Source organism: Crocuta crocuta, unplaced genomic scaffold (genome assembly GCF_008692635.1).
Source record: "Crocuta crocuta isolate KB4526 unplaced genomic scaffold, BGI_CrCroc_1.0 scaffold176, whole genome shotgun sequence".
NCBI classification, from domain to species: Eukaryota; Metazoa; Chordata; class Mammalia; order Carnivora; family Hyaenidae; genus Crocuta; species Crocuta crocuta.
In genome coordinates, this window is record NW_027531905.1 from 6,906,296 (window position 1) to 6,933,015 (window position 26,720).

The following is a 26,720-nucleotide window of genomic DNA, read 5'->3' on the forward strand; positions in this document are numbered from 1 at the left end:
CCAAACTCAACTCCAAAAATTTAAAAAAAAAAAAAAAGAATTCCATGAGAAAACCTCAGAAATAACTATCCAGATAACTTAAATACACTTGCTTCTTCTGCCAATTACGTGGAAAATTTGAGGTTAATTCCTTTTCTGAATGAACTTTGCTTTGCATAAATAAACACAATTCTTTTTTTTTTTAATTTTTTTTTTTTAATTTCTAGGAGAGAGAGAGAGAGACAGCGTGAGCAGGGGAGGATCAGAGAGAGAGGGAGTCACAGACTGAAACAGGCTCCAGGCTCTGAGCTGGCAGTCAGCACAGAACCCGACGCGGGGCTCGAACCCACGAACCACGAGATCATGACCTAAGCGAAAGTCGGACGCTTAACCGACTAAGCCACCCAGGCGCCCCAATAAACACAATTCTTAAGGTTAGTCAGTACAGTTAACGCTCTTGGTCCTCCAAATCCTATTTAGTTATCCAGATTATTTATTTCAGTAAAGAAATATTTTAACCAAGGGATGAAAGGGTTAGAATTCTAATTCATAAATTTTGTGGGGTTACTATCCAAGAAACTTTAGCTTCAGCCATTAATTATTCATTCTTAAAGGACCACACTGATATTTCTTATACTCTTTTTATTCTCTGCTACTTGTCTTAGATTTATTAGTTCTGTGTCAAAACCAAAGGCTAATAAAAAATTCTTAGATAAATGATGAGCAAACATTCTAAAGTTAGAGAAATATTAATGGATCATGTGGCAGTAGTTATAGTGACAAAGATATTGTCACTGCTTTGAAGACTTTAAAGATGCCTTTTACCAAATTAGATAGTTAATATAAGTGAACACACATTCTGAAGTGCACTGTGACCTGGCAACATTCTCTTCTGTGAACATAGAATTTCTGGGCCTCAGAATGCCATTGACAAATGATAATTAATTTAATTGTGAACAGCTGTTTCCTGAGCCTGTGCCTTTTTAAGTGACGGGGCTGAGCATAATAAATACACTTACCCAGCAAGGTGCAAGGAGGATAGTTCAGGGATATGAGAGGTGAATCTTCTGAAAAAATTTAAAATATGATCAATTTCACTTCCTGTTTCTTCCTTTTAAAAGGAACCATACTTGTCTTTATCTCATACATTTTATTACTGATGCTCACTGGGAACTTTAGCAAAGGATCTATCCAGAATTTAACTGTTTTTTTTTTTTTTTTCATTAGGAAAAGAGACACTCCCAAATCATTCTCAAAAAGTATGATGAATCAGCTTATCAGATAAGAATTAATAGTGTCTTACCGTGGCAGTTAGATTTGTGTTAAGTCCTGGGCTTTATTTTTTTTTTCTTATGAAAGTAGATTGTCTTGGAACATCAAGATTAATGATGTCTGACAACTGTAAAAAATATAATTACTGGGAAATGTAAAATTAAAGATAATGGAAGCTGTTGAAGCTAAGTGGTTCTGGGATCAATATGAAGTTAACAGTTATTAAGTCTCAACATATCTTCTGTTGATTCTAATCAAATCCAGCCAGTTAATCACTTTACCTCATAAGTGTCAAATGTGTGCTGCTGACAACAGCCATTTTATAGCCTGAAGTTTAGAGTATGCAGAATTCTGTTTTTATTGTTTTTTATTTCCATTTTGTTTTCATATGAATTCTGAACAGTTTTGAACATTATTTCACTTTTATCTGATCATCCACAATCAGCTATTTTCCATTACCGCAAAGGAAAACACTGCAGAAGAAATTTGAGTTTGAAAAGTAGTGTTTGACTTACAGCCTTTAAATGAAAACCCAGAGGAAATGATTTTCAATCTTCTTTATATCTTGTGATATATATATATCACAAGATATATGCATATATATATGCATAGATATATGCATATAACCTTTGAACTACATGGGTTTGAACTTCACAGGCTCACATATCATGGGAATCTATACCAGTACTGTAAATATATTTTCTCTTCTTTATAATTTTCTTAATAACACTTTCTTTTCTCCAACTTACTTTATTTTAAGAATATAGTATATAATACACATAACATAAAATATATGTTAATCAACTGTTATCATTAAGGCTTCCAGTCAACAGTAAGCTGTTAGTAAAAATGGGGGAGTCAAAGTATGTGTGGATTTACAACTACATGGGGAGTTGTTGCCCCAACCCTTATATTGTTCAAAGTTCAGTGTGTGTGTGTGTGTGTGTGCGTGTGTGTGTGTGTATCAGAAGAAGAGACAATACACTAATATATGTTCGTGACTTAGGTATGTATCTGCTGACCTAACTTACTGAGTAAATTAAGTGGTTACTTTAGTTTTGATTTAAAAGAAGTCTTGAGAAACCTGACTGTTCAAGAATTTCTTCCTTCTCCTCCTCCTCACCTATAATATGGACCAGCTATCAGTTGAATCACTAGCAGCCCTATTGAACCATGAGGTGACCATTGGAATGGAAGTTATGTGCTTAGGATAGCAGATAATGAAAATAAAAGCTTGGTTCACCAATACCATCTTAAAGATACTATAGTATATTCCCAAACTAAGAGAGAAATAAACCATATGAAGCTTAGTCACTGTTATTTTGGCTTGTTTCATACTGTTGTTTTGTAATGTGGAGCTAGTCATGATACTAACTGATACACAGAGGCAACACGAACATTATGGAATATGCAGAGAGAGCACCATTGAGCTGGCATTCATCCACCACACCCTCACCAAGACAACACCAGAGTTAGAACACATTCATGGGGAAACAACAGTTTTAAATGAACTTTTAATATAGGATTATAAGATATTATGAATTGGTTTAAGGATTTCCTATCAGGAAAAGACTACAGATTATGGTCTATAGTGAAAAACAGAAAATGACATTATAAATTTATCAACCAAAGGAGCCATAAATGTAATTTTCTTGATAATACTTCTCGATACTCTAATCATGTGTTTCTGGTTTTCTTCCACTATTCACAAAGTAAAAGAGGAGGTTGTGATGTGTACTACTCATAGCGTATGCTCATAATATTTTATTCTTATACAAAAAGTAAATGGGAGTGACCTATAACTTTTAGTTCCAAGAAAATGCTTTGTCATACATTCAACATGTTCTTCTTAAATAAAAATAGTCGAATTCCCTTTATAATAATGTAAAAGATAATCTTAAAAACCCACAAATTCATGGCAGCATTATTTACAATTGCAAAGAGTTGAAAAGAACTTTAAGTAGTCTGGACATCTGTGGTATGTCCAAAGGATAGAACACTATATAGTAATGAAAATGAACACACAAACATGTAGATAAACTCGAAAACACAGTAAAAGAAGCCAGATATAAAAGGGTACATGCCATATTAGTCCATTTATGTAAAGATCAAATGTAGGAAAAATTAATCCCTCATGTTAGTAGTTAAGATAGTGATTTCCTTCAGGAGAACCAGTAATTAGGAGAAGGCAAGATGAGACTTCCAGGGAACTGATAATTCTTCATTCTATACTCACTTTATAAAAGTGATAAGTTTCACCTTGTAAAGAGACACGTAACTATAAATTTATGATTTTGTACTTTCACATATATATGATATACTTAAATAAAATTTTTATTTAGATAAAAGCAAATTGAAATAAACACAGCCTGATAGTCTCATTTTTGGATAGAAATCACCTGACCCCTATGAATTCTTTTTGTATTTTCTCTAACTCCTCCAGTATCACATTTGGAGGATTATTTTATTTGGGGGGTAGGGGATGGTCTCAAATTCTACATTTCTCTCCATCTTATTTCTCTTTTATCCATTTTTTCAATTTGTTCCCATTGGCAGATGGGAACTTCATCCTAGTCAGTGACAGGCCTACACACGTAGGCCCAGTGGGTGGTGACATATTCTAGCTGTGACTGATCAGTGACTCATCCACTATCCTAGTAAGTTATTATACTTGGAGCTTTCACTTTAGATAAGCTCATCTAGAGGGATTGAAAAAAATCTGCTACAGCCTTGGCTTTTAAAATTCTTTTTTATTATTATTACTACTTCTACTATTATTATATTTATTATTATTATTATTACAATAAATGTTTTTTTCACTCTTGCCATGCTCTTAATAATTGAAAACAAAGCTCTAAAAGCCTCCATAGCCAGTCCCAGAGGACCCTCTAGTCAGGAGGACATAACTGGGGCACCTGGGTGGCTCAGTAAGTTAAGCATCTGACTTAGGCTCAGGTCATGATCTCACAGTTCATGAAATTAAACCCTGCATCAGGCTCTGTGCTGACAGCTCAGAGCCTGGAGTCTGCTTTAGATTCTGTGTCTGCCTCCCTCTCTGCCCCTCCCTGCTTCTGTTCTCTCTCTCTCTCTCTCTCTCTCTCTATCTCTGTCTCTCTCTCTCCTTCTCTGAAAGATAAATAAAACATTAAAAATAAAAGAAGAAGAAGAAAAGGACATAGCCTAATCCATGTAGCACCTCTTGAGAGCCTCAAGACACTGCCTTGACTCTAGGAAGGCCTGACCAAGTGTTGCGACCATACCATGTCTTCTTCAGGGAATGAGGAGAGGACTTGGGCCTCTTCCAAAGGGTGCTCTTATCCTTACATAAATTTCTCTGTTGATAAAATAAATAACAAAGCAAGGATGTGGTTGATACTGGTTGCTATTGTGGCATGGAGAGTGGTTTGCCAACCTTTATTAATGTTGTAATCTTTATGCAAGTACGATCAGGTAGGAGGGGCTGGTCTTGCTGAGTTCGGGACAGGAGAGGAGACTTACAATCTAAGCTGCTCACCAACCTTCAACAGGTTCTAAATGGGCTCTGCTGGGTCACAGGAACACACTGCCCTGAGTCTTTGTCCTCCTGGATAGTTCACAGGCCACTGGAAAAGCAGCTTCCCAGTCCTCCAGTGAAGGCCAAACTGGTTGTATAATAATCACTTATGGAGTCAGTCAACATTCAGACTGCCACACCTGCTGGGTCCTGGGAATCTGTATGTTTAACAAGGTCTCTGGGTAATTCTGATGCACAGACAAGTTTAGGAACCATGGGCATGGTCTGAACAAAAACCTACATCCATGTTTCTGAAATAAGGACCAAGGACCATCTGTATCAGAGTCACCTCCATGTCTGGGATGTGCATATTAGAACATGGAAGATTACACTGAGAAAGGGCATGTGGGGGCCACTTCAGTTGAATTGAACAAGGGTTCAGTTCTTCACTGTACTGGAAGCCAGATACTATTGGATCTGGCAACATTTCCATGTGTATCAAAGTTTCTATCCACAGTTTTTCTGACAGTTTCTGAACTTAGGGCAGGGCCAGTTCCCTTCAGGGAGACCCCCCAATGTCATTGCTTTATTTGCTCTCTCCATTTTTTCCCTCCTCTTCCCTCATCCAAGAATCTCTGATCTGAGCTTATGGTTAGAAAAGTTGGCTGACGTTAATTCATGTTCTTCCAAATCTCTCATTCTTGGATCTCTGTCAAAAATAAAGTTCTTTTTTTTTCTTTCTGTAATCTGCTAAGACCTCCCTTTCCCAAGACATGAAGTTGGAAAACTCTAACTTAAGGCAGAGAAAGGTTCTCAGGGTACAAGTAAAGGCAGAGGGAATACACACGGTTCTGGTAACTTTCTGTTTCTTGAGCTACTGTTAGGCACACCGGTATGTTCAGTTTTAAAAGACACATTGATTTGTGCATCAGTACACTTACGATTCATGTACTTTTCTGTATGTAAATTATAATTCAATAAAATTTACAATAAAAATTGGCTAATATCTCAAAATATTATTGTGGCCATAGGGAGACTAGTCGATCAGTAGAGGCAAAGATAGAGGTACTGGTATATTTTGAATAAAAATTGTTAATGGAAACTGTTTCAGTATTTTAAGTATAAGTTTTTAATTTCTTCAATTTAAAATCTTCAATTTATTCATATCCTTAAAATTGTAAAACATTTTATTTTTAATGCTATTTTTTTTAAGAGATAGAGAGCAGAGGAGGGGCAGAGAGAGAGAGAGAGAATCCTATCCAGCCTTCACACTATTAGAGTCAGACATTGGGCTAGATCCCATGAACCGTGAGACCATGACCTAAACCAAAATCAAGAGTCAGACACTTAACCAGCTGAGTCACTCAGGCGACCCTGTCAAACACCTTAAAACCTAAAAAGAAATTATTAAAAGTTTCTATTCTAAATGAGGACAATAATTAACAGGACAACAATTTCCCAATCATGTTACCTGATGATGACCTTTTGAGGGCACTGCTCCAGCAGTGAATTTTGAGCATATTATCTTGCATGTAACTTTATAGTTGTGGAGTTCATTGACACAGGAATATTTTCCATATGTGGATATATCTGCACACACTTGCTGGAGATGATAGAAAACTTCAAAGAACTTCTAAGAAACAATGGTTTTCAGAGAGCCTTGCGAAGTCAGAGCTCTGTAAGTATTTATATAAGAAGCCACTTAATGTCTGCTTGACTGATGGGAACTTAAATTGCAATAGGGCAGCTGCTGAATAGAAAGTAAAGTGTTTTTAGAGATGAAAGAGACAGTACTCCTGTCTGCCCTCTCCCAAGGGTCAGCGTTATACAATATCCATGCCAAAGAGTCACATGAGGTCCTCCTGAATGGCATTTCCAAGGCTGGCTGGCTACGAGAAATTGGAAGCAGGCAGAAGTGTCTCTGGTGCCCAGTTTCCTTCTCGGGTCCCCTAGCTTCCCTACCCCCATCCTTTTTCCCACCCCACTTTACCCCCACCACACACACCATTTTGCTTATTAATTTCTTTCCCTTTCCTGCTCTCAGCTGGATGGCATTAAATTCAATCTTTTCATCAAATACACATAAAACAGCGACTCCAAAGGATTAACTGGTAATTAGTGTTTCCCGAAGACAGTTTAACATGTTCCCTGTGTCCTTCCTTTGTAAACCGGGAATTCTGGAAAGAGTTTTCAGATAGGTGGTAGGGTGGATATTTCTGGCCAGAAAAGGCATCTCTGCCTCGCCTCAGTGCTGTGGTAAGAGTCACCTACAAAACCATTGATCCCTCGTTCTTATCAATCTGCATGAACGCCAGCTTTGGGAAGGCATCCCTTTGTCATATCCTTTGCTAGGAGGCTCAGTGAGGTGACTTCTTGTGGCAGTGGCTTCTAAGTTAGAGGGTAAGAAATGTGCCCTGAAGGCTCTCACCACCTCCTCTGGGGAATTTGCAAAGATTTAGCACACACCCTCTCTCCTAGACCAGGCTGCTGTCTTCTGCTCTAAGCACATGTAAACCCTATGGTTGAATGAGCTCTGTGCCCCAAACCACATCCATATGGCCCTTCAACATAGTCCTACCTACTGCTTAGAGCAGTGGGTGTTTAGCTTCCTTGTACCTCCATTTCCTCATCTGTAAAATGGGAAGAGCAGCAGTGGCTATCTTATAGCATTATTATGAAAATTAAATAAGTTAAAACAGGAAAAGCGCTTAAGCACAGCACCCCGCAAACAATACTCAATATGTGTTAGCTGTTTAAGCACCCAAAACCATTCTTTTCAGAGGGTTCTCCACATGATAGAAGTGAGAACTCCTAGTTAACCTCTTACTAGTATTTTGTATTAGGATCTGCTTCAAGGAGTCCTCTACTCAAATGCTGTTCATCATGGTGGCACAGCAGTCAGTCATTAGTGCTCACAGCATGCCAGGCACATTTACATCACTGTCTCCCGTAATCCTCACAACAGTCCTCTGAGGTGGGGGCTGCTTTTCTTCCCATTGTATAGATGACAAACTGTGGTACAAGGAAGTTCAGTACATGCCCAAGCTTCCACAGCTACTAAATGGCAGGGCTGGGATTAGAGTACGGGCAACCGAGCCTCAAGGTCTGTGTCAGCCACTGTGCCTTTCCATACGGTACACTGCCCACCGTGGGTCTTGAGCCAGGAGAGGCAAACACACCTGGTGGTCAGAGACCTAGTCGAGCTGTCGCAGGCCCACCCCCAGCTCTAATCCGAGCTTACACTCAAATTATGGCCCAGTGATACAGCCCCTCTGGAAAACAGTGTGGAGGTTCCTCAGGAAACTAACACTAGAACTCCCCTATGGCCCAGCNCCCAGTGAGAGAATGTTGGATGTTCTTAGTGCTTTTAAATTTTAAATATTTTAATATCCAGAGTCTGTAAACACTATCCTTGGACAGTCAGGAATAACATCAGCACAGCTTTTTAGCAGCTCATGCTTTCAGCAGTTGTAAGGGAGGAGAGAAAATTTTGCCTCTACCCTTCTACATTCTGTGGCTGAGATAATCCCCCTGTAATAAAAGATTAACAGGAAGGGGGAAAGAATAGGTTCTTATATGCAGGAGCCCCACAGAGATGAGATTTAAAATTGGGCCGGACAACTGAGGCTTGGTGTCATCCCAAGCTAAGGAAAGGGATGGAGGGCTGGGGCTTCAAAGAGAAGAGGAGGAAATGTTTGGTACACACAGTTTGCCCTGCCATGCAGATAAATCTCTCAAGTGAAAAAGTTCTCTCTGGTAGTAGCTCTCTTCCTGGTATAGGGCCCCTCTCTAATGTAAATTTCCCTTCTCCTCTGTTTTCAGTTTCCCCTGTGTCTGCAGTTTCTCAAAATAAATTTATGCCAAAGAGACATATTTGGGGGCAGCATATTTTGCTACTCTTCACACTTAATGTATACTAAGAATTGGGCTAAGTGCTTTACATCGATTCCATCATTTAATTTTCACAAAAAGTCTGAGATAGGCAGTGTGACTCCTCCCATTCTAAAGAGGGGACTCAGAAAGGTTAAGTAAGTTGCCAGAAGTCACACAGCCAGCACCTTGTGGGGCTGTTACAGGGATTAAATGAGAAAATGTTCCTAAGCAAGTGCTTAGAATAGAGCCTTGTATTATCCCCAGATTTTTTGAGGAATATTGGTAGGATTCTTTATCTCACTCTTAGGAGATACCGTTCTGATTTAGTCAGTGTGGAAAGAGATCTTCACCATCTAAAACAAGCACACCAGTTACCAGCTAGCAGGAAGATTTTTAAGTCAGCTGCCTATGAAAAATGTTCATACTCATCAAATATTCATCTTATTCATTCTCAGGTCATATTCAATACATATTTCATATGCATATATCATATATATGTCTTTCATATATATCATATATATGTCATATATATTTCATATTTACATTATATATTTTTATATATTTCATGTTCACAGATCCTATTTTTCACTGCATATGCAAATTTTACATTTATAAGTGAAAAATGTTAATACATTAAATGATTAACCCTAAAAAAGAAAAGGGATTTCTAAAGGATTTCTTAGCACTGATGTGTTCTGGAAGTGCAGAATCTTTTCAAGAACTGATGTCCAAAGAGGGTCTTCTAATTCCCCATGAAAAATACAGTGTTTATTGTTGTAGCTCTGATATGGCACCTATTCCTCTTGAAATATAAGATCTCTGATGGGGATATTTCATGTCTGTAAAGTGACAACTCCCACAAGAAAGGTGTTGTTTTCCTTAAGGTTGTTTCCCTGTTGCTGAACTGTACATCTTCCTAAATAACTTTGTGTGCTGAAGGAAGAGAAAGTGTTTTTCGTAAACAGATTATCCAAGCCTGTTTATAGCTGTTGGAAGGACTAAGTTTTCCTTAGCCCCCCTAGCGTGTGGAATAGTGGAGACTTGACTGTACAAAATATGTTTCTAAATGTTGTTGCTATTCACCTGCAAATAAANCCTGCAACACCCTGCATGTTCCGAAGTTAGGGGCAGGGGTGGGTGGGTGTGCAGGGCTCAGTTCCCAGTTCCTGTGGCTCAGCTGAGAAGGCAGGTGGCCTTTGCTCCCGGAGCCGCGGAGCTGCAGCCAGAGCTGGAGCTCCGTGGGGCGGGCCCTGGCTGCCAGGCAGCCGCTCCTTCAGGCCGAAGCGAAATAGGTCTATTTCACCACCGCCTGCGCCTATTGATAATACATAATGGAAGTGAGCTACTACGTAGTATATTTCATGAAGAACGACGTCTAATGAAGAGTTTGTGAGCACCATGCCTCTTAGGCCACCTAAGGTAAATAGGAAGATAAAGCTCAGTATAGCAGGCGATCATTTAATATTGCCCGTTGTGAAGAGTGGCAACACCTGAATACTATTACTCCAGTAGGGATAGCAATAATTATGCTGACTGGTGTAAAGTATGCTCATGTGTCAACGTCGATCCCCACAGTGAATATATGATGGGCTTATGCAATGAAATCTAGGAAACCAATGGATATTATTATTGGTCAGAATATTCCTATGTAGCCAAAGGGCTCCTTTTTGCCTGAATAATAAGTGACGATGTGTGAAATTATTCCGAAGCCTGGTAAAATTTGAATATTGACTTCTGGGTGTCTAAAAAAATCAGAATAAGTATCGATATAAGGTACGATCTCCTCCCCCAGCATGGTCAAAGAAGGTGGTATTCAGGTTTTGGTCTGTCAGTCATATGGTAATTCTGGCCCTAATACTGATGGTGATAGGAGTCAAAAAGACAGCAGTAATTAGGATCAGACAAATAAGGGTGTCTGATACTGACATATGGGGGTTTTATGTTACTAACTGTAGTAATAAAGTTAATAGCACCTAAAATTGAAGAAACACCTGCAAGGTGTAAGGAAAAATGCTTAGGTCCACGGATGCTCCTTCATGGGCTATGCTGCCAGCTAAGGGTATATGGTTCATCCAGTTCCTGCCTGGGGCCCTATTATTGATGATGCAAGTAGAAGTAGGAAGGATGGGGGAAGAAGTCAGAAGCTTATATTACTTATTCAAGGGAATGCTATATCTGGTGTCCAATTATTAATGGCACCAATCAGTTTCCAAAACCTCTGCTTATGATTGGTATTACCATAAAGAAAATTATTACAAAGACAGTGAGCAGTGACAATTACATTGTAGATCTGATCATCTCCTAGTAAGGTGCTGGGTTGGCCAAGTTCAGCTTGAATTAGAAGGCTAAGGGCAGTTCCTACTATGCTAGCTCGGGCACCGAATAGGAGGTAGAGAGTGCCAATGTCTTTGTGGTTAGTAGAAAATAATCAGCGGTTTATGAACATAGGCAAAATGGCTGAGTAAAGCATTAGACTGTAAATCTAATAACATAGGCTCAAGCTCTCTTTTTGCCGAGCTCCGTGGTGAAATATCATATTGAATTGCAAATTCAGAGTAGCTTCAAACGCTGCCAGGGTGTCTCCCACCTTTTTTTCCCTAGACGGCAGGAGTAGATTGAAACCTGTTGATTAGGGTATTTGGCTGTTAACTAAAATTTCTTGGAATGGAAGCCCACCAATCTAGTGAGGGCTTAGCTTAATTAAAGCGTTTGATTTGCAATCAACTGATGTAAGGTATATTCTTACAGTCCTTAGGGTTGAGTGTGCAGGAGTTAAATCGATGTGATTTACTTAGGGCTTTGAAAGCTCTCGGTCTGTTTTAAACTCCTGCTCCAAGATGGATGATATTGGTGTGAGTAGAAGTAATATGGTTGAAGTTATGATGAGAGGGGGGTAAGAGAATAAAAAACTGTCATTTTATTTTTATGCTGTCTGTTGAGGGAAATAGAGTTAGTGCTGTGGCATATGTCAGCCATATATATGTAAAAGTATAGGTTGAGGAGTCCTGTAATGGCAAGTAGTGTGGGTATAATGATTATTTCATTTTTTGTTAGTTCTTGGATGATTATTCATTTTGGAGTAAATCCTGAGAGTAGGAAGGCCTCCTAAGGATAGTATTAATAGTAGGATAAGTGAGGTGGTTAAGGGTGTTTTGTTTCATGTTTGTGATAGAAATAGTGTTGTTGTGGCTGAGCTATGTATAAATAGTATGACGGTGGTGAGTGTTATGATGATATAAATTGTTAGGTTTAGGATTGTTATAGTATGATAGCTGTTATTCAACTTATGCGGGCAATTGAGGAGTATGCTAAGATTTTTCGCAGCTGTGTTTGGTTAAGTCCTCCTCATCTTCCAATTAGGACTGGTATGATAGCTATTGTTAGGAGTAAATTGGGGTTGATGGTAGATGAAATTTGGTAGAGGATAGATAATGATGCGATTTTTTGTTATTTTAATAGGATTAGGCCTGAGGATAGGGAGATTCCTTGTGGGACCTCAAGAACTCAGAAATGGGGCCAAGCCCAGTTTTATTGTCAAAGCAGTGGTTTTGGGCTCAAGATTTTTTGATATTGTTCATTGTCCTAAATATGATAGATTAATAATGATTTCTATTATTAGGAGCATGGATGCAGTTGCCTGTGTTAGGGAGTATTTTGTGGATGCTTCCATAGCTGCTGGGTTAAATTTTTTTTATGTGAACAGGAATAATAGCTAGTATGTTTATTTCGAAGCCAATTCAGATTATCAGCCAGTGAGACCTTGTTACCACGATTATGGTTCCTGAAATGACTGGTGATATAATAGTAATGACAATAGGAGATTTAATTAGTATGGGAAGGATATAAACCAACATTTTCAGGGTATGGGCCCAATAGCTTACTTGGCTGACCTTACTGTAAAATATGGGGTAATACAGTCGCATGACGTTTTTGGATTCTTAGGATTAGGTTAGAGTCCTATAATTCTAGAAACAAGAGGATTTAAAGCTCTATTGTTTACTCTATCAAAGTAACTCTTTTATCAGACATAGTTCTTATGTTTGGGGTAGAATATTTGCTGTAATAATGGGTAAAGATACATGTCATATGCATACGGCTAGAGTGAGAGGTAGGAAGTTTTTCCATAAGAGATGTGGGAGTTGGTCATATTGGAATCATGGGTAGGATGATTCAAATTCATTGGAAGGTGACTATTAGAAGTAAGGTTTTGACAGTGAAGCTAATGGTATATAGTTCTGGTATATATGGTTTGTGGAATGCTCCAAAGAATCAGATTGTTGTAAGGATATGTTTTATAATAATGGTGGCATGTTCTGTTAGGAAGAATAGGATGAAAGGACCTGCTGTGTATTCAATGTTGAATCCAGAAACAAGTTCTGACTCTCCTTTTGTCAGATCAAATGGAGCTCATATTATGCCTAGGGGTCATGCAGGAAGAATTAATCATATGTGTTCTTAGGTGATAATTAATGTGGTTAGTGTGAAGGACCCATTTAATAGTAATACTGATAGGAGAATAATGGCTAGTGGCACTTCCCATAAGATTGTTTGGGCTATAGTTCATAGGGCTCCAATTAAAGCATATTTTGGGGCACCTGGGTGGCTCAGTCGGTTGAGCATCCAACTTCAGCTCAGGTCATGATCTCACGGTTTGTTCTCACGGTTTGTGAGTTCGAGCCCCGCATCAGGCTCTGTGCTGACAGCTCAGAGCCTGGAGCCTGCTTCAGATTCTGTGTCTCCCTCTCTTTCTGCCTCTCTCTCTCTCAAAAATGGATAAATATTTTCAAAAAAAATTTTAAAGCTTATTTTGAATTCGAGACCCATTCTGATCATAGGATTGAGTAAACAGTGAGGCTTGATACAGCTAGTATAAATAGTACTCCTAAGTTTATGTTGATAAGTGGGTATGGTATAGGTAGGAGGATTCATATGGTTAGGCCTAGTGAAAGGGCTAGGATGCGTACTGTAATGAATATAGACATGGAGAATGTGAGGGGTCGAAGGGGTTCTTCGGTAAAGAGTTTTACAGTGTCTGCAATTGGCTGAAGCAGACCAGATGGCCCTACAATGTTTGGTCCTTTACGAAGTTGTATATATCATAATACTTTATGTTTAGCTAATGTTAGGAAAGCTACGGTGAGGGAGATTGGAATGATTAATGAAAGAATATTAATTATAAGCATGTTGTTAGGTAAGGAGTTGAACCTCTGATCACAAAGGTTTACATTTTACACAGATACCAGGCTCTGCCACCCTAATGAACCCAAACTCTCAAGCAATGTAAATTGGTAAACTGTTTAGATTAAGATTATATCATCTATTGGGTTAAAGGTGCTTTAGTAAAGTAGGCCTCATTTCTCTTGTCCTTTCGTACTGGGAGAAATTATTTAATAGAAACCAACCTGGATTGCTCCAATCTGAACTCAGATCACGTAGGACTTTAGTTGTTGAACAAACAAAATTTTGATAGCTACTACACCATCATGGTGTTCTGATTCAACATCAAGGTCATAAACCCTATTGCCCATATGGACTCTAAAATAGGATTGCACTGTTATCCCTAGAGTAACTTGTTCTGTTGATCAAGTTTTTGGATTAATAAGTGATGTTGTACTTTTGACTAGTAAGTCTAGATCCAAATCACTCGGAAGTTATTTTATTCTCCAAGGTCACGCCAATCTAAATTGTTGGCCCGTGTGGAGATTTGTTGGCCCTGTTGGTTGTATTGGTATAGTCTCTTTGGGCCAGTTAATTAAAGCTCCATAGGGTCTTCTCATCTTATTGTCATATTCCCACCTCCTCACAGGAAGGTCAGTTTCACAAATTGGAAATAAGAGACAGTAAAACCCTTGTGTGGCCGTTTATACAAGTCCTTATTTAGGGAACAAGTAATTATGCTACTTTTGCAAGGTCAGGATACTGCAGCTGTTTAACAAATGTCACTGGGCAGGCAGTGCCTCTAATACTAGAAAAGCCAGAGGTGATGTTTTTGGTAAACAGGCAAGGTTTGTGTTTGCCGAGTTCCTTTTAATCTTTCCTTGGTTGCATACCTGTGTTGGGTCAACAATTGGTTTGATATTTAGTTTATAGTTAGGTTGTTTATATCTTATTAATTATCAATGGTTATCTACTCTGATATAAGCTTATGCAAGGCAAAGTATTTCTTGTTACTCATACTAGCATTATGGCTTCTATTATTAAATAGATTAACCCAGTATTAAGTTATGAGGTGGTCGTGTATTTTTGGTATTAAGGTGTTTTAATTGTCTGGCTTGAACTCTTCCTTAACTGATAGCTGCTTTTAGGCCAACTATGGTTATGTTTATGCTTACTCTCTTAAAAAGGTTGTATCCTAGTTCTAAAAAGCTGTATCTTTTTAGATTATATTTTAAATTTAAATTAGAATTTTTGGGTTTTTAGTTAAGTTTAAAGTTGAACTAAAATTCTAGTTTTGTTTAGCTAGCTCTCTATGTTTAGGGCCAAGCATAGTGGGGTATCTAATCACAGTTTGCATCTTAGCTATCCTGTGGTCGGAGGTGTTAAAGTTACTTTGGTGTTATATTTTTATGTTAACTGTAGCTTTTCACAGCCTACTTAAAATTTAACTTTAGCGTAAGGCTCCTCTTTAACATGCTTTACACCCTAGCTCCATTAGTTTGGGTTAATTGTATGACCACAGTAGCCGGCATGAAATTTACCAACCCTAATTTAATATGTCTTAGTCGAACTGTCATTCATGGCTCAACTGTTATCACTGCTATGTCCTGTGGGAGCGCGGCTAAGCAAGGTGTCATGAGCTATGTTGTTGTGTGCTTAATACCCACTCCTTTAAATCATTAATGACTTGGAGGGCATTTTCACCAGGGTGCAGAGGCTTGCATGTGTGTTTATGGAGTCTGGTGACTCATCTAGGCATTTTAGTGCCTTGCTTTGTTTATTTAAGCTACATTAACAAAGGTATGTTGGAGTCATTGATTGATTTATAGTATTGGTTGTGAGAGAATATTGCTCAATAGAGACGAATTAGAGCTCAGGACTGCATCTCTATAGATAGCTGTGAGTTGAAGTGTCACGCTGTTATTTACTGTTAATGTTTAATTGTGATTTTTTTGGTGCATCTATCAGGATTTGTACTCAGGCCTTATGTTTAGATGCAAATTTAGTCTTGTTTTGGGGGTTTGGTAGGATAATACTAAATACATATATCTATCATGGGGTTACAGGAAGTAAGAGGGCTTTGGTTACTCTAATTGTTTATCTGTTGGATAAAGACACGTGTACATGTATGTGTGTAGATGTGTGCATGTACGTGTGTGTGCACATGCGTGTATGTGTACATATGTCTGTGGGTGTGCATGTCCCTGTTGAAGTGTTGAGTTAAAGTGTATGTCCTGTAACCATTGACTGAATTGCACCTTATCTGTGTGATGCATCTGTGTGATGTGGAGACATAGCATAGTTAATAAGCCCAGCTACAAGTTATTTGACTGTGTCAAGACCTTTACGGTCTAAAACTTAAAAAATACCAAATGTATGATATCACAGTTATGTGTGATCATGGGCTGATTAGTCATTGAGATGTCTTATTTGAGGTAGTTGTAGGATCGGAGTAAAGAATTAAAATGGCCCTGAAGTAAGAACCAGATGCCAAGCATAGTTCCATATAGAAACCCTCACATTAGAATGGGTCCAGAGCGAGAAGAGGTACATGTTCAAGCAAGGATTTCTGGTTTCTCAAGGCCAGGTGATTAAGCTCTTTCGGACAGTTGAGTCTTCCATAGAAGACCATCCATGAAATCAGTTAATGCACAATTATACACAATATGTCTTATGTAATATTAATAGATTTATTGTACATGCTTAATATCCATGGAGAAAATCAGTTAATGCACAATTATACATAGTATGTCTTATGTAATATTAATAGATTTATTGTACATGCTTAATATCCATGGAGAAAATCAGTTAATGCACAATTATACATAGTATGTCTTATGTAATATTAATAGATTTATTGTACATGCTTAATATCCATGGGGAACATCAATTAATGCATGATTATACATAGTATGTCTTATCTAATTTTAATGGGTTTGTACATGCTTAGGTCCACATGGCCATAAGGTTTATTTGCAGACCATGGGGAAATGAGGACATACTTAGCAAGCACAGTACAAAAGTATGCAGCGTATGAATTATGAAAGTCCTGGTGTCGATTTCTGATATTGCAAGGAATAGCTTAAATAGAATTTCAGTTTTGGGAGCTGATGGTGGGGCTGCTGATTCTTCCTTGAAATCATAGGGAGCACAGATATTCTACTTTTTTGTTTTACAAGACCAGGGTATTTTATATACTACAAAGACTCTTCATTTTAAAAGATGGTTTTCAATAACACTGGAAATAGGTATGAAGGTTAGAAGGATAAAGAAGTATAGGATGGAGGTTAACTAACCAATGGTGATAAAATGATATTCTACTGGTTGATCTCCAATTCATGTTAGGGTTAGTAGGTCTGCTACTAAAAATTAGAATAAACATTGGCTAAGTGGTTGGAATATTATTCCTCATTGTTTTGAAGTGTGGAATATGAGGATGATTGCTAGGATTAAGATAGAGAGAATTAGGGTTAAGACCCCTCCCAGTTTATTGAAGATGGATCAGAGGATTGCATATCAAATAAGAAATACCATTCAGGCTTAATGTGTGCTGGGCTGTTTAGGGGGTTGGGAAGGATGTAGTTGTCTGGGTCTCCTAGAAGGTCAGGTGAAAATAGAACAATATTAGTATTAGAATAAGGAATAAAAGGCCTAGGATGTCTTTGATTGTGTAGTATGGGTGGAATGGGATTTTATCGGAATCGGATATCATTCCTGAGGGGTTGTTGGATTCTGTTTCATGTAGGGATAAAAGGTGGACTTCTACTAGGGCTAAGATGATAAATGAGACAATAAAGTGAAAAGCAAAAGATTGTGTTAAGGTGGCTTTGTCTACTGAGAATCCCTCTCAGATTCATACTACTAAGTTAGTTCCAATATAGGGGATTGCTGATAGGAAGTTGGTGATGATTGTAGCCCCCCAGAAGGATATTTGGCCTCATGGTAAAATGTAACCTATGAAAGCTGTAGCCATGGTTGTAAATAGCAGTACAATTCTGATGTTTCATGTTTCTGGGAAGGTGTAAGAGCCATAGTATATGCTTCAACCTACATGCATATATAAGCAGATGGAAAACATAGAAGCTCTGTTAGCTTGCATATATACTGGATAATCTAGCCATAGTTGATGTCACAGCAGATGAGAGTTACTGATGAGAAGGCGGTTGCTGTGTCTGATGTATAGTGCATGGCTAGGAATAGGCCTGTTGGAATTTGTAGAATTAGGCAGACTCCTAGTAAGGAGCTAAAGTTTCACCACGCTGAAATGTTGGATGGAGTGGGGAGGTTGATGAATGATCTGTTGATAATTTTGTTAACTGGGTGAGATTTTTGGATATTGGTCATTACATTCTTATAGTTGAACTACAACAGTGGTTTTTCATCATATCATTAGTTGTAGTTAAATTCCACATGGGAATAATGGTGACGTACATTGTATTTATTCTAAGTACTATTTTTGTGATTAGCTTTGTTAGTTTTTCTTCAAAGCCTTCTCCAATTTATGGTGAGTTTGAGTTGATTGTGGCTGATGGTATTGGTTGTGGAATTTTATTTGGAGAGGTTCTTGGGTTTAATGGTCTTTTTAATTTATTTGGGGGGCAAGCTTGTGGTGTTTGGTTATACCATGGCTATGGCTGTGGTATATGAACAGTATCCTGAGGTTTGAACATCTAATAAGACTATGTTATTAATATTTATTACAGAGGTGTTAGCAGAATTATTAACAGTTTGTTATATTCTGAAAGAGGATGAAATTGAGGTTGTGTTAGAGTTTAATGGTGCAGGTGATTGAGTTATTTATGGTACAAGTGATTCAGGTTTTTTTAGTGACAAAGCCATAGGAATTGCAGCTTTATATCACTGTGGAACTTGATTATTTATTGCCACTGGTTGGTTCTTGCTTACTGGTATACTAGTAATTGTGGAGGTTACTCATGGAAATTAAGGACTAGGCTGAGAGTTAGGGTGATCATGAAGGAGAGGAAATATAATTTAATTAATCCTTTTTGGATGTAGATTTTTGGTTTATTGTTAGGTTTGCCATTGGTGGGGGGTGGTGCATAATGATTGGGAAGTATCCTAGAAGATTACAGAATTTGAAGAGGCTTGAAGGATGTTTCAATTTTAAGCTTTTAGTTGCTAGGTTAAGTTCTAATGCCAGAATGAAACCTATAATAGTCATGGCAAGGGCAGTTAATTTCAGATAATGAGCCATAGTTATCTGTGGAATTGTTATTGGGGGATATTATAAGAAATTAGATACCCCACAAAAATACTTCTAGTTAAGAGACGTTTGATAGAATTGATTAAGAGGGGATTATTTTCATTGATTAAAATTAAGGAGTTGAAACAAGGCTGTCGGGAACTGTAGGTAGCTGTTAGGGATGTGGCGGTGAGGGTTAGTAGGAGGGCTCAGGCATAGACATACGACGTGTTGGTGGTCTCAGTGATGAAGTCTTTGGAGTAAAAGCCTGTTAGGAAGGGTATTCCTTTGAGTGCGAGACTTCCAACAATGAGGGATGTAGTGGTGAATGGTATTGTTTATATAAGCTGCATATTTTTCGAATGTCTCGTTCATTGTTTAGGCTGTGAATAATTGATCCAGAGCACATGAACAGCATAGCTTTGAAAAATGTGTGTGCGCAAATGTGTAGGAATGCGAGGTAGGGTTGGTTAATGCCAGTTGTTACCATCATGAGTCCAAGTTGACTTGATGTGGAGAAGGCAACAGTGTTTTGATTCATTTCGTGTAAGGGCAATGATAGCTGTGAATAGGGTTGTGATAGCTTTACAGTGGTGAAGGCCATCTTTGGAGTCTTTGTGTTTGAAGTTAAAGTAGTACAAAGGCTTTGTCCAGGTATGTTAGCGGGTCTCGGCAGGATTCCTACTGTTTGGTGGGAGATAAACATGAAATTTTTGCCACCCTAGTATTTCTGACATGTGTGGCTTCTGGAAGAAGGTACATGGGAAAACCACGTTTTAGAGTTCAGACACCACAGAACTACATGTGACTGTCACGGTCATTCCATTACTGATTTGAGACCCGGATATCCTGCTATCTGTAGTCAACATAAGAATCTGATTTACTTTGAAAGAGCAGGGTTTTATCACCTTGCTTTGGGGCAGAGGAGGGAGGACACATTTCAAGATGGATAGGGGGATTGGAATAGGAGTAATAAGGATTACTGAGTGTCTTCTTAACGTCCTTAACTGGTCCTGTGGCTCCCTGGCTCTCCTGGATGCTTCTTATTTAACTGCCATTGAGTGATGCCTGCTTGTTTGTACAGCTGTGCTGTAACACTTTTGTTGATATTGTGACTATCTTTAAAACTTTCAGTTGACTACTGGATATTCAGTGTGTTTCAGTGACTGTAGCTGATTTATGTCTTTAAATGATCACTCTCTTTGTTTTCATACACATTGGTTTCAATTTTTTCACCTTTGGGGCAAATTAAAAACTTGGCTCTTTTCATTTGAAAATGCATACTGGCCTGCAGGCCCCACAGAGCAGCCAGTGCCATCCAAGACGCTGTAAGTTAATAGCATAAGGACAAGATGCATTTATAAATAAGATAGTAATGGGCAAAAGTTCAATATTAAGGTCCCATTTTAAAATCTGACTTTAATAATATTAACATATATACATTTTCACGGTCGTTTTTTTCTTCCAAGACTTTATTTCTAGATTTTCACAGATTCCCTCTTAGAGTCTGTATTTTTCACACCACCCTATGGGAGAAAGCACGCTCTTAACACTAAGATCTTGTACCTTTGGATGTGAACAAAGATGTACATCCAGTGCGCATCTCTTCCCATGTTCTCAGTGATGATGTAGCTTCTACACTGGTGTCTGTATTGTAGTTTGAAAACAGCGCTGCTCTTCTGTCACTTTTTTTTGATTCCTGAGTGGCACCCCGTGTGTCCTGCACCTGCCCCACTCCTTGTGAGCACAGATGGGCTAGTCCTTTATACACAGCTGCTACTGCACCTTAGTCATGATCTTTTCTGTGCTCAGATTTTTACGCAGCTCTTGATAACGTTTCAGGGCTGATAAATCTCTGTAAACACATTATACACAAATACATACTCCTGTTGCTAATATTAGAGGGTTTAGGCTGAGTCACTGCTTTCTCTGGTAATGCTCTTTGTGGGTACTCTTGGAAATCCCTCAGGGTGAGGGTCACAGTCTGCTTTGCCTTGCATGTGTCGGAGCTGAAGACCATCATGATCAAGAAATTTACAGGTGGTGCCTGAGATGTTCCATTTTTTCCTTGCTCTTTGAATTGAAGTTGGTTGCCTAATTTGGGGAATAGTTGTAATGTCACATGTTAACACCATTTTAAAAGCCTGTGAAAGTGACTTTGCCTGTTTACATTTTTGCCTCAGGTGGATGGTTTATTTTAACCCATATTCTTGCAGTGGGATCAGAGCACCTAACAAACAGCATAGGTTCACTACAGAACATAAGCACAACTTGAATTCCATGATTTCTGATACACATCCCCAACACAGCCCCCTTCTGTAAATGCTGCAGACAGGAGTGTGGCCGTTTCACGCAGACGGCACTGGCAGGCGGGAGTCATGACCTCCTCTGGCTGGTCAGGTCTAAGCCACCAAGTGTCCTCCTAGTCTGGGGACATGAGTCATTCATTCAGTATTCAGAGAAGTGCCTCTCAGTTCTGGGGAATTGTTTATATCATGTTGTGTTTAATCCAAGGTTAAAAAAAAAAAAGTGTAGAGTATGTAAGAAGAATTCCTTCAGGCTTAGAATCAGTGGAAAACATAAAAACATACAAAAACAAACTGCAAAAATATACCAGTATTATTTACAATTCTTTAGATTGAGACTGTTTCTCAAATCTTTAATGGCTAGACTGGCCAAAGGTTCGTAAGTGACTTGTAGGGCAGGGTGGGTGCCCGTGTCAGCAAAGATCGGGGGACATAGCTGGTCTTGTGGCAGCTATGGGCTAAAAGGAGGAAGGCTTGGAGTGGTTCTTAAGCTATTAGGTTAGTTTCCAGAGAGATGGAAGAGTCTTTATCTTTCAGGATTTGAATATTGCCTAAGTCCTCCTTATTCTCACTTACTTGTCATTAAAAATATAAAGTTCTAGGTGGTACTGGATTTCAAGGTAACAGAGAAGCAGTATTTATTATGTATTCACGTGCATGTATGGAGCTCCATCTCAGATGGCCTGATTTTGTTGGGCATGTTTGTTATTTGCTGTTATAATTATTGTAGGCTTGGTTTTGTACGTAATAAAACAGAACATGCATAAAATATATATATGAAATATTGAAATATGACATTTAAAAATATATTTTTATATGAATTTCATATTTCACATTCTCAGTGGGACTCTTGACTAAAGAAGTTATTTAACAGGCAAATCTTCCTAATACAGACTGCTCACAGCATAATTTGGACATGTTGTGCCATTAAAAGACTCTTTCCCATCACGGGTGATGATGAAGGGAAGACAAGAGTACACAGAGAGAACATCCTGTCCTCCACACTCCATGTCATCCTCTGCCAGGGTGTGAGAGAGCTGGCACTGAGAGCCAGAGCTGGAGAAGCTGGGTCTGCCTCCTTACCCCCTCTCCCCCAACCTCTTCTGAGATCCAGTTTCTGTAAACTCCCAGGGCTTGGAAAGGATTAGCAAGCATCTCTGTAAGTGCCTTCTTTCTCCCTGCCCTTTCCTCCTCCTCTCAGTCCCAATCTCTTTATTCAGTGGAGTGGATCTGGAGGCACTGCCTCCACACATCCCTACTAGCGCTGAGAGGTGAGGAGAGCGGGTGCACGTGGGTGGCAAGGATGGTATTTTAGTCACTTCCTATTCACCCCACTGTCAAGGGAGAGATTCCCATCCTAGGGTCCTGGGGGTGACCCAACACCTGATACTCAGAATTGGGCAGATGAAATCAACAACAGTTTCTTAGTCAGTACTCCCATAGCCAAGGGAAGGAGGACACAGCACCCCACGCGGGGCCGCATGGAGGTTGCATGCAGATGCAGCATGAAAAGCAAGGAGGGTGTAAATCAGACTTTGTAGTGTCAAGAGGGTGAGGTACCCTCTGGTTCCCGCAGCGGGATATGGTTGGCTTGTTTGGATGATACCACGGTCTGGCAAGAAACTAAAACCCATTAGTGAGAGATAAGCAGAGACCATGCCTGTTCCCCTTGATAAGGAGGGTTGTTTGGCCAGGGGGCCTTATCCGTGAGAGCAGAGTGGGTAGGGGAACTTGCAGTCCAGCCATTCAAGACCTTCCCAATTGTACCAGCTGTCAATTTTAGGCTATATATCACAGAGGTGAGTACAAAGGGGAGTCTGTGGAAAACAGCTTTTGGCATCCACAAGTAGATGAAGAACAAGTTAAAAACTTGAGAAACAAAGTCTATCACATAAGCCCGATGTTGTTCTTCAAAGCCAGAAATAGAGCATGATGTTCAAGAGCCTTCCATAAAGCAACGCTCTGCTCTCACATCTGCCAATACTCAAACATTACCTTATTTTGGTTTTGTTTTGCTTTGTTTTGTTTTTTCCTTCCTTCATAAGAACCTTGGGAATTATGTTTGCTTCATATTAAACCTAGGTAACTACTTGGGAGAAAATATATTGCTAGGGTTATATAAGATACGTATATGGAGAGCACATGAATCATAAAGTCTTCCGTCAATGCAAGGTCACCCTTTCAGCACAGTAAAAATAACAGGAACTCCACTTTCACTTAGAACTTACTGTGCACTTTTCCAACACCACCTCCTGGTTCATTCTCCTGCCTCCCTGAAAGCCACATGTTGTCCTCAGAAGAGAATAAGTCATAAGATCAGTAGCTACTAAATTCCAGAGCAGGGATTTTATTTCAAGTCTGCATAGATATAAATATAATTGTTTGAAGCTTTACTAATATGTGTCTGGTCTGGCAAATGAAGAATAATACCATATCTTTAACTCTATAGTAAAGTTAGGGAGACCAGTCATTCAGTCATCTAGTCATTTGGTAGGTAGTGTGTGTGCCAGGCATTGTCCCCAGAGAAGTGAAGGTCCATAGCTTCATGATTCAAGGCTAGTGTGGAAATATGGATGTCCGCTTCTGACCCTGAAGAAGTAACAGGCTAGATCTACCACCACATACACATGTTAAAAACTAAAAAGTGATGAACAAAATATGTAAAATAATGGTTTTTAGACACTAGACAACAGGCAGCGGAGAGCAGCGATCTTGTAGAAAAGGAAGGAAAACAAGGGAGCCCCTTGATAGTCCTAACTCACTGCCTGGTTTCCAGGCCCCAGCACCCAACGAGGGAACCCAAAGCCCAGAAGTCTCCCTGAGTTGGGGAGACAGAGTTGGGAAGTGGGGGAGGCCAGGGCAGCTACAAGTCACAGTGCACTAGAGAGGAGAGAGCAGAGAGGAGGGAGCCACAAAAAGAGAAATTTCCAGACATTTCTTGAGGGTTCCTCTTGCATCTTAAACTAAATGCTGATCAGTGCATGTGCGTGCTATGGAGAAACTACTAAGGCCATAAAAGGACCACCTCAAGGAACAGGCGGGGCAATTCACGGGGCTCCCACAGGACTGGAGGAGTCTGTGTTCCCACCAGGCGCAGTGATGAACCCTGTAATATGTGGAGCATCGGACAGGGAACACAGAAGAGCACTGCCTTGGCTGTGGGCCTACAGGCTGCTCTGGCCCCACCTGACAGTGTTCAGAAGAAAGCCTCAGAGGATCAAACTATGTTCCAGTAACTTAACTGCAGAAAAAGGCACAAGAATATTTAAAGGAATATTACAATATCCAATAAGCAACAAGGTTAAATTCATATCTGGTATCCTATAAAAAATTACTAAGTATGCCAAAAGGCAAGCAGAACAACCCCTTATGAGAACAAAATAATCATTCAAGGGAAATAGTCCCAGAAATGACACAGATGATAGAATTAATAGACATGGACATTAAAACAATTATAAGAAATATATTCCATATGTTCAAGAAGTTAGAGAAAAGATTGAGCTTGTTAAGAGGAGACATGGATGATATGAAAAAGATTCACATTAAACTCTTAAGGCATGAAAAATACAATGGATGGTTTTTCGAGTATCCCAGGCCCACCCACATGTTGGATCACTCACTAGAAGAGCTCAGAGAGCTCATTACCACAGTGGGAGTGTAATCACAGCTATAGTTTATTACAGTACAGCCATGCTCAGCAGGCCCCGCAAGGGAAGGAGACATATAGGTGGAGTCTGCAGGAATTCAGGCACAGGCTTCCAAAGTTCTCCCTCTATGGCCAGAGGGGGTAAGGAGTGGAGGAATAGTCATACAGAATATGCTCCTTCCTCCCAACAAATTCAGTGTTTCTTCTCAGGGAAGCCTGCTTAAGACTCAAAGTCCAGGGGCGCCTGGGTGGCTCAGTTGGTTAAGCGTCCGACTTCAGCTCAGGTCATGATCTTGCAGTTTGTGGGTTCAAGCCCTGCATCAGGCTCTGTGCTGACTGCTAGCTCAGAGCCTGGAGCCTGTCTTTGGATTCTGTGTCTCCCTCTTTCTCTGACCCTCCCCTGCTCATGCTGTCTCTCTCTCTCTCTCTCTCAAAAATAAATAAAACATTACAAAAAAAATTTTTTTTAAAGATTCAAAGTCCAGGGTTTTCACTGTGAGATGGTCATATTGGCACCCTCTACAGCTACAAAAATTTTAGACTCCCAGTAGGAAAGCTGGTGTTGGCTATAAATATGTCATTTGTACGGTTAATCTACGTCTAGGCAAGTGGGTACAGCAGGGACAGTTTCACCAGTGGGCAAAGGAGACTTATCAGTGTAGGGAACATTCCAAAGCCAGGTTCCAAGGTGGCGCCCAAGGGCCAGCCCTTCAAGTAGGTCCTTCTAAAAGGTATGCAAAGTTACCTGCACACATGAGATTGACGTCAGAATGGACACTGCTGAAGAAAAGATTAATGTACGATAGAAGTTATGCAAAACAAAAGTGAGTGAATATGATGACCCCTGAGTTTCTGCCTGGGGCAATTTAGAAAATGGTGGCACAGAGGCACTGGGGTGGCTCAGGCAGTTAAGCGTCCGACTCTTGGTATCAGCTCAGGTCATGATCTCCTGGTTTTCGAGTCCCGCCTCAGGCTCTGTCCTGACAGCATGGAGCCTGCTTGGGATTCTGTCTGTCTCCCTCTCTCTGCTCCTCCAGCCCCTTCTCAAAATAAATGAACTTTAAAAAAACAGAAAAGAAAAAAGAAAACGGTGGCACTATGAACATAGGAGAGTGACAGGCTTTCTATAATACTTCTTTAAATATAATTCGTGAACAAGCAAGCACTAAAGTAACGCATTATATAGTTTTGCATAATCACCAAGCACTAGCCAGATCTTTATTTGAGTGTTAATTTGAAATAGCCATAATTAAAAGCATGATAAGGATATTTCCATATAACCAAAAACCAAGAAAAAAATGTAAGCTATTAAACATTATAGTAAATGGCCTCCATCAGAAGTAATCAAAGGAAAAAAGAATATGAAAGGATACAATGTATGAGTTAATAAGGGAGGAAACATTCATCTTCAGCATATAAGGCATTTCCAATACAATTATCTGATTCAATCTCCATGACAACTTAAAACATAAGAATTATTCTCCAGATGAAAGAATTGGGGTTAGGAGAGGCTTAGTAAGTGCTACACAAGAAAAGATTGAATTCAATAAAGCCAAAAACACAAGCCCATATCCCTGTCTCAAAACTCTTTGTTCCTTCCATTGCCCTGTTTTTATTTCAACTGAGGACAAACAGAGTGAAAGAGGCAACTTTTTTTTTTTAACAAATATGAAAATAGCAGTCTTGAAATGCATACGGAGTCGTTGACACTGATGGGAGGTAGCATGCCAGTTGACTGGAAGGGGGTAGAACAAAAGTGTGATTTCCAAGGCCTGTAATAGCCCTAAATTC

At 39.3% G+C, this 26,720-nt stretch overlaps 1 protein-coding gene across 5 annotated transcripts in view; it reads left to right on the plus strand.

Annotated features, from left to right (window-relative positions):
• Positions 1–26,720, plus strand: part of LMNTD1 (lamin tail domain containing 1) — a 214,358-nt gene that overhangs the window by 159,631 nt on the left and 28,007 nt on the right. Inside the window, exon 10 of one of the 5 annotated variants that reach the window (XM_077774573.1) lies at positions 207–417. The exons of the other annotated variants lie outside the window; for them this stretch is intronic. Coding sequence (XP_077630699.1) covers positions 207–230 — 24 coding nt within the window. The 3' untranslated portion in view covers positions 231–417. Of the gene's footprint in view, positions 1–206; positions 418–26,720 lie in introns of those variants that run through there. 5 annotated transcript variants of the gene reach the window in all.